General features: G+C 63.5%; 1 protein-coding gene across 8 annotated transcripts in view; it reads right to left on the minus strand.

The window, feature by feature from the left end:
• Positions 1–11,905, minus strand: part of NFATC1 (nuclear factor of activated T cells 1) — a 106,956-nt gene extending 95,051 nt beyond the window's left edge. For 4 of the 8 annotated variants that reach the window (XR_006963267.1, XM_047086146.1, XM_047086149.1 and 1 more), the window contains exon 1: positions 11,359–11,905. Coding sequence is in view for 7 of the 8 variants with exons in the window: in XM_047086146.1 (XP_046942102.1) it covers positions 11,359–11,485 (127 nt within the window). In the remaining variant the exon portion in view is untranslated. Of the gene's footprint in view, positions 1–7,024; positions 7,247–11,358 lie in introns of those variants that run through there. The other 4 variants (XM_047086150.1, XM_047086152.1, XM_047086148.1 and 1 more) reach the window with 3 other exon arrangements.
• Positions 11,906–12,145: the final 240 nt, after the last annotated feature.

Below are 12,145 nucleotides of genomic sequence, written 5' to 3' on the forward strand. Positions count from 1 at the left end.
GGGGGAGGGGCCCGGCAGGCGCGAGGGGACAAGCCCCCAGAAGGAGGGCCCCACCCGGACTCTGGATCCTCAGCGGACGGGACGAGGCGGGGGCAGCGGGGCGCCAACACCCGGGCCATTCCGCACGGACCGGGGTCTCAGCAGAAAGATCCACCTCAGCAGAAAACGTCTGTTCGCAGCCACACGCCTTCTCGTGTGCTAAACGCGTTTCCCCGCGTATTAGTATCGTTATCAGGAAGCAGAATATCAGCGAGGAGAGCGTGAGTCCGTTTTACACACTCAGAGGACAGGGGTGTTAGTAATCAGACGTCAAGAAACGACGTCAGTGTGTTTGGCATATTGCAAAATCGAGTGTGAGTGAAAGACACGCTCGGCTGTCCTGGTCCCCAGCACCCGGCTCGCTGCCGGCCACGGAGCCCCTGCCTCCTGGGCTGCCCCAGGCGCCCAGCCAGCGGCGCCGATCCCACAACCGCTGGCACCGGCCGCGCACGCCTCTCTGGGCGCCTGCAGCCCCCGCCCGCAGGGCAGCGAGCGCAGGTCTGCAGACGCCCCATCCCCGCCCGCGTCCGCGCCCTGGGCGCCTGGGCGCCACCTGCCCACGCCGCCGTCACACCTGTCCAGACACGCGCTTTCCCAGACCGCCGAGAAGGCCACGCTGCTACTCTCCTGTGGTCTCGCCCCCTCTGGCCTTCGGGGGGGCCAGACCCCCCTGGGGGCCCCCAGCGAGCCCTGGGCCACAGGCACGAGGGGCTCTGCCTTCCCTGGAGCAGCTCGGACTGCGCGGCCCGCCTGGGGGCTCAGGTCCAAGGGCTCCCAGGACCAGCGCGGTCTCGACATTCTGTCCTCCGGGTGGCAACGTCCCGACGACAGGGGCACCTCGCCAGACCCTCCTGGTGGACGAGGCCCCCAGGCCCTGGCCCGCCTGCGGCTGGGGCGCTCACACCCACACGGACCGTGGGCCCTGCCGTAGAGCTCTTGGACCCGTGACGCACATGACATCCCAGCGTTCGGTGAGGAACGTGTTTTCATTTCAAAGGGAATCACCGCCTCCAGCAGACAGAGCACCGGGCGCAGGGCTGAGGGGGAATGTTAAATGCCACAAATACAAATGTGTGTCACAAAGCCACGTGCTGGGTCACCGCCAAGGAAGTGGTGTCCCTTGTGATGGGCCCCCCGCCAGCTCCCAGGCTGTCTGGACCTCAAAGGAAGTTTAATGGACCGATCCCTGTATTCCCTGACCCGGTTAAAAGAGCACTATGGGTGGGGTTCCCCGGGCGTCCCAGTCGGGTGAGCGGCCGACTCTTGATTTGGGCTCAGCTCAGGATCCCAGGGCCGCGAGATCGAGCCCCACATCGGGCTCTGCAGTGAGCATGCGAGTCTGCCTGGGATTCTTTCTCCCTCCCTCTGCCCTTCCTCAACTCGTTTTCACTCTCTCTCAGAAGGAAATTTTTAAAAATTAAAAAAAAAAAAAAAAAAAGTAAAACGGTGCATCCACAGTTTAAGAGTTGGGGCACCCGGCTGGCTCAGTGAGTGCAGTGAACACCTCTCCATCTCGTAGTTGTCAGTTTGAGCCTCTTGTTGGGGGCAGAGATTCCTTAAAAAATTAAAAATAAACGTAAAAAAGAGAGAAGGTTGAGCCCACAATTGAGCTAACGTTTGTTGGCAAGAAGGTAATCGAAGAGTTAAAAAACAAATCCTACCAAACAGCTGAGCAGGACTGGCCCCCCACCCCCACCCCCCAGCAGGTGCCTGGGCCCCAGGTTCTGACTGCACAGCCGGTGGAGGCGTGCGGGGGGTCACAGGCAGGTTCTGGGTGAAACGGCAGGTGGGGGCGCGGCCGGTCTGACCGGTGTGCCCCCGGGAGCGCCGTCTTCTAGAAGGATCTGGAAGAGACCAGGAGGAGCAGACAATGGGCCTGGGCTGTGGAACTGCCGAGGGGACTTTATGTAAACCAAACACTGTCAATAAACATGAGTCAATGAGAAAAGAAAAAGCAAAAAGCCTCATTAAAAAAAAAAAAAAAAAAGACTCACCTAAAACACAACTTTCCGTAATTAAACAAATTACAGACGGAAAGCCACATGCCTGACCTTCGTGAGGGCCCACAACGGCGGGGCTGGGCGCCGGATGATGGAGGTATCTCTGCCGGGGCAAAAACACATCAAGGGAGACGTCCCTGCTTGCCGCGCCCGGGGGCTCCCGCCTGCTCCCCATTCCGTTTGGGTTGGGGACCCACCTAAGCCGTATTCAAATCTGCGTTACTTAGCGATTCAGTGAAAATGTTTCCAGTAACTTTCTTAGCAACCCTGAGATGTTCAGGCTGATTCCTGTCGCGTCAGGAGCCGCCGAGGCGCTCAACACCCATTAGGGTCACTTTCTGCCGCTGCTTCTGGGACCTGGCCGTCTGCCAACGAGCGTTCAGTAACCTGCAGAGCAGGGGAGCGCGAAAGACCGCGCCCGGGTCCGAGCGAGTCTCGTGGGGACCTTCAGAAGGCTCCACACGCGAGAGTGACAGCGGTGTGGCCCGTCCTCTGAGGACACGCACCGCCCCTCCGCCGTCCGCACTGGAGTCCCAGCCCCACGCAGGTGCGTGTCCCCGAGGAGGGACGCCCGGGTGGGACGGGGGCCGCCCCCAGGCTTCTCCGGCGCTCGGACTTGTCAGCACCATTTCCTCCCGTTCTGAGAAAGAATCTATTTCAGAACCAGACAATTTTGTCACTTGCGAACCACCACCAGAAAAGTATATCCATGTGTCTTGTGTTGAAGCCAATGGCCTCTGGGCATCATCCCGGCCACCGGCCTGGCCCTGCCGGCCCGTCCCCTGCAGGCGGCGACGGGCGGGGCACGGACGGGCGGGCTCACCCCCGCCGGGCTCACCCCCGCCGGGCTCCCCTCGTCCTTCACAGAATATGATGCTCTCCATTTCCAGGAACCCCCCCCCCGTGGCTTCTGCTGGGGCCTGACCGCAGGACACGGGGCTGGACAGAGGACCGCACACCCGTGACGCCCGGTCCTGTCCTCCAAGACGCCCGACCAGACCTTCTCGCCGAGGCCCCACGGCCACCAGGCAGCAAGACGGCAATTTCCCAGGTGATGGAAACAGAGCAAAACAAAACTGAAACACACTCCACGCGAGAGCCTGCCGCCCGGCCCTGTTTCCTGAGCACACAGAGGCGGCGCCACAGCGGCCCAGGCCCGGCGGCCGCGGGGCACACACGGAACCGCGAGGAAGCCCCGGGGCCCCACAACCTGCCCGGGAAGGTCTCGCACCGACACCACCACTTGCCCCCAAGGTGCCCCTCCCCCCCAGCCTTCTGCGGCCTCCTCACGGTGGCGGCGCCCCTGTCCCCGGGCCACACGGGCGCCCCGCACACCTCTTGTCCCTCAGGCCCTCACCTTCTCATTCCCTGTCTTCAGGGAATTGTCATTATTAGCTGCAGTCTTCCTCTGACAAAGGCCCTGAATGAAAACACCCTCCTGCCAGTAACTATCCTGATGGAACATCCCGGAACCTCGGGACAAAGTGCGGACGGTGGGCCGCCCACATTGAATGCAGGGGCGCCTGTCCCGCAAGCTGAGGGTCCCCCCTGAGGCCCCCTGAGGGTGCAGGACCCACACTCACCGAGCCCCTAGCACCAGAGACCCCGGGTCTCTTCCTGCCACCGCCACCTTCCTGACAACGGACTTAGGAATAAAGGTCCCTGCAGACAGGTCTCCTTTCTGTGCGCACTGGGACACACCACCCTCGGCGCCCGGCACCACGCCCGCCAGCCTGGAGGCCCGGAGGAGGCTCTTCTGCCGGGGACACTCCAGCCCGGGCCCACAGGCCTGGCCGACTTCCTCCCGAGTTGCCACAGCGACAGCACCGCAGCTCGGGGCCAAAATAACTTAGGAGCCGGGCTCCGGCCCCGGGTGGGAAGCAGGGCGGTGCCCGCCTCCCGGCCGACGCGGCAGCTCCGTCCTGAGCCTGAGAAAGGGGCCCCGCCAGCCTTCTGGGGGGCACTGGGGCCGCCAGAGATGGGACGGGGGGGGGGGTGGTGCGGGGACCCTGTGAGCACAAGCACCCCTCCTGTTCAGTGGGGGCAAATGGTTCTAAACGTTCTAAACGTGCTCTCTCCCTTCCCTCAACAAACGGTGACTACTTGGGCCTGCCGAGCGTCCTGGGGACAAGGAACTCTGTGCACCCCAGCCCTTCAAGCGCCAGGCGAGACGGAAGCCGTGTGCATGCCTCCTGCCCAACGGGAGCACGAGGCGACTAGAGTGACGGGGGTGGAGGCCCACCACCCACGACTCCTCGGGGTGGGGGATGCCGCTAAGGCAGGGGGAGCCGTGACAAAGACCCGGTCCGTGCCCCCGCGCCCCTGCGGCCCAGCGCCCGTCTCCGTGCGCCCGGCGGCCCGTCAGGCCGCGTTACCGGGCCTCGCGGCCCAGCGCAGGGGCAGCTACCCATTCACGGAGTTACATCCAGGCTCGTTCCAGAACGAACGTGAAGCCATTTCTATCACCCAGTAAAGGCTGGAGAATTTAACGTAACAGCTTACTATAACACCGTGATATTTTAACATTTAATAATTATGATACGTCAATTATTCAGAACAAAGAGGAGGAACTTCATTAAATAATGGCCAAAACCCGGAAGCAATCACCGATGTCCTTCAGCAGGTGATGGATAAATAAACCGGTCCATCCAGACAAGGGACTATTACCCAGCACCAGAAAGAAACCAGCTACCACTAGCCACGAAGAGACACGGAGGAAACCGGAACGCGCATCGCCGAGTGGAAGAAGCTGGTCTGAAAGGCTACATCCTGTATGACTCCAACTGGAAGACATTCTGGAAAAAGCAGAACTACGGAGACAGTACAGACCAGCGGTCACCAGGAGCTGGAGGAGAAGGAGCCCACAGGGTGTCTGGGGCCGTGCAAGGACCCCGTGGGGTGCAGGAACGTTGCCTGAGTGTCCTCGTGTGCCAGTGCTCTGTGAGGTAGGGTCACGGTGCACACGTGTCCTCGTACGTGTGTCCAGGCCCACGGAGCGTGCACCACCAAGAGAGCCGCCTACCATCCACTGTGGACTGTGGGTGAGGATACAGGTCCAGCACAGTAACAGGTGCCCTCTCCGGCAGGTGTTAAATGACAGGGCAGCTGAGGCGGGATGGGGCGGGGGGGGGGGGGGGGGGGGGGGGGGGGGTCTAGGGGAAATCTCTCCACCTTCCTCTCCTTCAGCCCTGAACCTAAAAGTGCTCTTAAAAGACAGTCTTAGTAAAATGCAAACAAAACAAAACAAAACACGAGTATCTCTCACAAAAATACGTTAAAAGAGGAACGTTTCCTACACTTCTTTCTAACACGTGATGATGCGAAGGAGGCCTTTCCTTCTCTGCCTGGCCTCCTCTGCCCAGAGCTATCTCCAAGTTGCTCGGGACCGCCCAACCCCCAAAGCCTGGTGAATGCTGGGCCCCAGGTGCCGGCACCCTGGAAGCCTTCCCGCAGGAGACTTTCCCTGGATCGTACTCCCCTGGGAGCCTGGGGGCTGGGGCACATGTTGAGCTGAGGATTAAAAGCAGCCTTACGAAGGTTCCCGGCTCAGGGTCGGCTCTGAGTGTGGAGCAGACATTCTGGGAGGCACAGGGAGGCGGCGAGGTCCTCCCCAGCTCTGGAAGCCCCCAACCACAGAAGCCACATGGGGTCTGTGCCCCCCAGCCTTCCGGCACAGCAGCACCCCTGAGGGCCCAGTGGTGGGAGGACAGTGCTGGGAGCCCCTGCCCAGGATGGGCCTTTACACCACGGTGGGGGGGGGGGGGAGTCACAGACACGGCCCCCACTTTCACCTTGTGCCTCTTGGCAAAGACACTTGCTGAGTGCCTGAAACCGGGGGCTGGAAATCCGCCAGACTCAGGGAAGAAAGTGAAGCCGGCCCCAGGGACCACGGCCCTTCCAGTCCCAGCCTCTCCTGAACTGCCTTGGCTCCCACTGACCCCGGAGGCCTGGAGACCCACAGCCGTGGAAGACGAAAACGGGGTGCAGATGACAAAATTCAGGCCGCCTCTGCCTGGTTGCAACGTTTATTCTTTAAAAACGAACAGGACGTTGCAGTTTTTAAAGCAGGGGTGGTGAGCGACGTGGAAAATATTATACAATCATCGCAGAAATGCCGTCCCATCAGCGCCAAGAGCTGCCTTCAGCCTCCTCGCTTTAGCGCCACGTGGGCAGGCCAGAATGGAGAGGTGAGGGGCCCGGCTCTGGGGGTCCTGCTCCCGCCCCCCCCCCCCAGCCCTCCCGCCCCGCAGACAGCGCCTGCCACCGGGAGCTGGCTGTGAACATTCAACAGCTCAGCTCGAGTTCTGACTCTGACTCAAGAGCATCCACTCCGGGAGGCTGGAGGTTTCGTTTGTTTGTTTGTTTAACTGAAACCTTTCTTTTTGCAGAGGAGAAAATGAAAGAGACAAAGGCTCCCGCTCTTGAGGGCAGACTCACTTAACGCTTCCTCCCTTCCTCCCTTCCTCCGGGAGGGGCCGGGGCCTCCGGGGCGCTCAGGGACAGGTCTGGAGGGGCTCCATGGCCCCCTGCCCTCTGGCAATGGCCGCTCACCACCTGTCCCTCAACAGTGTCCAAGTCCAGGGCCTCGGACACTCGTGTCCCCTGGCAGAAGCAGCACACCCCCACCCTGGAGAAGCCGCCTCTCCAGCATGAGCGCCCGGGAGACCCCACAGTGTGACCCGCAGGCAGGAGGCCTGATGCTCTCCCTGTGGCCACTTGGCGACACGGCCTGTCCCACCCTCCCACAACTCCCCACTAAACTGGATCTCGGCGCCCTAGGGGCAGGATGGGGGCCCCAGGCACACCCCCCAGGCCAGCCCTCCTGACTTCAATCTGGTTCCTGCGCCCCCCACCCCAGCCCTGCACCGCCAGGGTCCTGCACCTGCGGCCTCGCACCCCGAAACACAGCACTGGAGGCCCCCGCACCTCCGGCCCCTGCGCCCCCCCTCGCCCGCGCCCCCTCCGCAGGCCCCGCGCGGACCCACCTGGGGCAGCGACGGCGCCTTCGTCGCTCTGGTTAAACTCGAAAAGGAAATCGAAGTCGAACTCCTGGTCCTCCTCCAGCCCCGTCATGTTGGGATGGGCCAGGTCGGGGTTGGGGTCCTTATCCGGGCTCGGGGCCCAGGGTCTGGGGTCAAGGTGCGGGGCCGGTCAGGTAGGGGTCTGGGGTCGGGGGTCAAGGTCCGGTCAGGGTCGGGGGGGGGGGGGGGGGGCGGCGGCGGTCCCGGTCTAGGATTGGGAGGGAGGGGGGCGGGGCCCTGGCCCCGATCCGGGCCGGGCCGGGGTCGGTCGGGGTCGGGGTCGGGGTCGCGGCCTGGCTCGGGGCCGCGGCCGCGGGCACCTGTGGTCGCGCCGCCCGGGGCTCGGCTGCGCCCGGCGCTGGGCCGCGCGTCCTCGGGTAACGTGACTCCCGCCCGCGCCCCTCCCCCGCGCCCGCCCCCGCGCCCCTCCCCCGCCCCCCCCGCCGTTTCCGGGTTGACATAAACAAGCCGCTCGCCGGCCGCCGGCTTCCGAGTTTTAAATAAACTCCCGGGGCAGCCGGGGCGCACGCGGCTCCCTCGTGTCCCCCGCCCCCCGCCCGCGTCCGGGGGTCCACGTGCGCCCCGGCCAGACCCCCCGCGGCCCGCGCCCGACGGGCTGGGGGCGGGGGGGGGCGGGGCGCGGGCGGAGAGCCGGCGTCTGGGACCCCCGCCCCCCGCCCGCGGACCCGCCGGGTCCCAGGGGGCGAGAGGGCGCCGCTCCCAGGCACCGAGTGGCCCAAAGATGGAAAACTGCGTGCCACCGAGACGGGAGACTGCGTCCCGCCTGCTAAATTTGTGTAAAAGTTTAAAAAAAGAAAAAAAATCTCTCAAACTGCCGGAGCCTCGTCTGGAGCGAGGATTTGGTTGCTGCCTGAGTCTACAACATGCACGTCCTGCCAGAGGCCGGCGCTCGCCTCAGTGCGGATGCAGTCCACTGGATAGTTGTGCTCGCTTTCTAACCCGCCTGCCCCTTGGACAGGCAGCGGGGGGGGGGGGTGGTGCACCATCTCTCAGCCCCCGTGGCTAAATCACCCGCAAACGCCAAGGAAACGTGCGGGTTTCCGCAGGGACCGGAAACGCCCTCCCGTACAGTGGGAGGCTCTGCTGTGGCCCGCAGGCTGCGCACATCTACGCGCCGCTGGCTGGCACACAGCAGCCCTTTTGTGCTGTGGCGTCTTCCTCACAGGCTCGTGCCCACCTGCCACCTAGCTTCGTTGCAACACCGTTTGCTTCAGTCCTGCAACTTCTTAAAACACACGTGCACACTCCTACCCGTCCACAAGTAACTGCAAAGCTTTCAAAGGTTCGGTGTGTGGGGACTGAAACCCAAGGCTAGGACACAGCAGCCGGGCACAGCCAATCTAATGTACAAGGCAGGTCTGGGCACCATTGTCTCCTACGTCTTTGCTTCAGCCGTCCGTTCTGCCTGTCCCCAGTGTCTCAGCGCCACGCACAACTGGCATCTGCAAGAACACGCGAACTTCACAGCAGAGTGAGCGTCAGCCACGGAGAAGGACACGTCCAAGAGAGGGAGGGCGGGACCGCAGCCACTGCTGCTGGTCCGCTAAGGAACAAGCGCCCTCCTTTCTGCCCTGCAGGCCCTTTGCCCTGGGGGTACTGCTTTTTCCGGAAGCAAATAAGCTGCAAATCACGTGACACGCCCCCCCCCCATGATTCTCTCCCCTGACCCTTTTCAAAATGCCTGGTTTTCTCCAGTGATAAACTATAGTTCACTTTGGCCTGATTTAGTTTCTAATAATAGTGCTCACTTTGAGATGCATGTTGGAGGGTTGTTTTGTTTTAGTTCGCTTTTTTTGCTGACCTTCGGGCAAATGGAAGTCTGTTTCTGTTGAGAAGCCGCAACATTTCATTTTCTTTCCAGCTGTTTTCTCTGCAGCCACCTTCTAGTCCCCACCAAAAATGTACACACAACAGCCCTTGTCATCTGTTTAGACGAAAACTTTTTGGTCGACCGTTCGACCACTTTCAGAGAAAGTGGGTTCGCACTTCCGCACGCACACGGGTGCCCACCAGCTTCCCACCTGGGCCAGCGGACCGGGACTCAGCCCTGCCCTGCCTAAGGCTGAGCTCCCCGCCGCCCCCAACCTAGTTTCAGATCCCCAACCAAAGCCACCACATGGGGAGGCCAGGTTTTTAAACGCTCCCCTTACCAGCACCCCCCCTCCCGGTGAGTGCCTTTCAACTGGGAGATGGTGTGGAGCTATTTGCCAACTCAGCAGACACTCCTGTCCTGATGCAAATGTTTAGCTTGGCGCTTAGTCTCTGAGGCTGCGGGTGTGGGAGCACAGAGCTCCAGCCCTGGGTGTGATAGAGCAGGGCCTCTCCTAATCTGGATTAGGAAACTGCGCGGCCGGCTCGAAGTTAAGTGTCGGGAGAACAGAGCGAGCTTTGTTCTGTTCCGGAGAGCCCCGGGGGCATTCTGTGTGGAGCAACCTCGGAGTGGGTGGGTGGGTGGCTACCTACCAGGCCTTGCATTTCCCTGCGCTCTCCACGCGGAAAAACAAGCACAAGGCCTTCAGAAACAACAGGCCTAATGAGCTTCAACCCAGATGCTCATTAAACTGGAGGGAAGTGCCGGGGAATCACGCAGATTCTCACAGGGGCAGCTGACGCCTTGGTCAGGCCTTGGGGAGGGGACAGATCACGCGTCCTCCAGCGCTCGCTAGGCTGGGCAGGCGTTGACCTGCAGTAAACGGAGCGCCTGTCGTACCCTCAGCCTGTCCCCCTGAAGGACTCGACCACGCTTTCTAGCTGCCTCGCCTCGCAGTTCTCACAACATACACTGATATTCACCTGGTCCAAAGGCCTCGCTGCACCTGGCCTGCTGTCTTCTCTGCAGAGGCCCTTTGTCAAATGCAGGAAACAGGAAGAATCCCCACCCCCCCCCCATGGCTTTTTTCCTTGTGAAAGAAGAGAGGTTGTTGCAGGATGGGCCACCGGCTGTTCAAGTGAAGACACTCCGAAAACGGTGTCCCAGAATCCAACGGCAAAACCTCAGCACACTTTTTAGAAACTGTTCCAATAGCGAGAGCTTGGCCCATAACCATCACCTGGTATTTACATTTAAACAGCCCCTCAACTGGGACAAAATGGAAAGAAACGCACGTCTTCCTCCGCCACACAAAACACCCGGCAAATAATCGATCTCCGTCTGATGAGCGCACCGACTGGCCTGGGCTCCTCTCTGTTAAAGAACGTAGGTTCTCGAAGCTGGCAGGCTTCAGAGAACGCGGCTCTAAGTCTGCTCTGCAAATGCCGCAGGAAAGTTCTGGTCCTCGGAAGCACGTCCGCCCCAAAAGCTCACTACCAAGTCTGCCCGCTGTCTTAAGATAATTTAAATAAACATCGGGCGCTCCTAAGGCCTTTGGGGAGGTGTCTCCCGGTCCCCATGCCCCGGCAGGATGCCGGTCACCCCGGTGGGAGGCCGTTTTCAGACACCTGCGGGAGCACAGCCGGTGGGCGCTCCAGGCCGCCCGGCTGGAGGTGGTGGCGCTTCTAAGGGCAGCGGGCCAAGGGGACTCCGTGAGACTCCCTGTCGGGAGCGGAGTCGCCATCACCAGGCTTCATTCGCTTTACGCACTTTTGGGACTATAAACAAACGGCTTGAAACTTGGCGGTCCCTTTTCAAACTATCCTGAATCCTTTTCTACGGTTGGAACTCGCCCTCTACGAGGTTGCAAAATGTTCTGAATTAGGGGCTGTGTCCAGACAGCGCGTTTGATGCCTGGAGTCCTGCGGGTCGAGCCACCGGCGAGGCAGAGCCGGGGCGGGGGGCGGGGGACGGGGGGCGAGACGGCGCCCGCCACCGGCGGAGCTCGCGGAGGGGCGCAGACCCCCACCTCACGCCGCGTGGCTGCTCTCCCAGGCCGCAGGGTGGCCTTGCCCCCGCTGGGGACGAAACCCGCCGAACTTCGTTCCCAAAGAAACCTCCTGGCTCGGTCGCAAGGCGTCTCCTGCGGTGGCGACGGCCCTAACCTCGCCCGGTCCCCGGACCGCCTGCGTCTGAACGCAGTTTGTGCAGCGGCTCCGCCGCGAGGCTGCGCTCAGCGCTGGAGGAGAGGAGACACCTATTGGCAGGAAGGCGCGCTCGAGACCAGGGCTGCTCCGGGGAAACACCAGGGGGACACCGCTTCCCAAGCCGCGCCGCGCCGCGCCGCGCGCCCCGCCGCCCGCGCCCCTCCCGGCGGCGGCGGACCCGGGCCCGGCGCGCTCGCCGCTCCCGGGCCGGGACCCCGGGGGGCGCGGGGGGAGGGGGGGCGGCGGCCTCGCCGGCTTACCTTCCTCCGCCGACTTCATGGTGCCGCCGGAGGGCGGCGCGGGCCCCAAAGTTTCTCCGCTCCCGCAGACTGCAGCCGGAGGCCCGAGTGGAAACTTGGAAGGGACTGGAAAACTGGTACTTGGCATCCACGCGGCGGCGGCGGCGGCGGCGGCGGCGGGGAGCAGGAGGAGCGGGAGGAGGAGCGGGAGGCGCTCGGCGCCGCCGCCCCGGCCGGGTCTCCCGGGAAGGCAGGGACCTCTCCCCCGGCTCAGCGCCGCCCGCCCCGGACAAATGTCATTGGGGGGGCGTGTGCGCGCGTGGCGGGCCGAGCCGCGGCCCTGGGGCCCGAGCTGCGTGGCGGGGTGGCGGGGTGGCGGGGGCTCGGCGGTGTGCTCCCGCGCCCCGGTGCCCGCGCCCGGCCGCCCGACCCGGCGCGGTGACTGTGCCGGCGAGTTCGGAGTCCTCTGAGTGTCGCTCTGACGCAGGGCCGCGCTCTGCCTCCTGCCTTTTTAAAGCTGGAAAACACCTCCCCCGCCTCCCCGCCGGCCCGGCCGCTCCCGCGCCCCCTCCCTGCCGTGACATCACGCCCCCGCCCGAGCCGGCGCAGGGCCCGGAGGACAAGTCGCCGAGCTCCTGCCCTCCCCGCGCCGCCGGGCCCGCCGCTCGCCGGGCCCGCGGGGCGCACGGGGGGCGGGCGGGGGCGCACGGCCCCGGAGGGGGCGCGCCGGGGGCGGGCAGGGGCGCCCGCGGAGGGCCGGGGCGCACGGGGGGTGTCGGCGGGGGCGCCCGTGGAGGGCGGGGGCGCA

This window comes from Lynx rufus, unplaced genomic scaffold, assembly GCF_022079265.1.
Source record: "Lynx rufus isolate CCGP_SWC_20201006 ecotype Redwood Valley unplaced genomic scaffold, mLynRuf1.p SCAF_20, whole genome shotgun sequence".
Taxonomy (NCBI): Eukaryota; Metazoa; Chordata; class Mammalia; order Carnivora; family Felidae; genus Lynx; species Lynx rufus.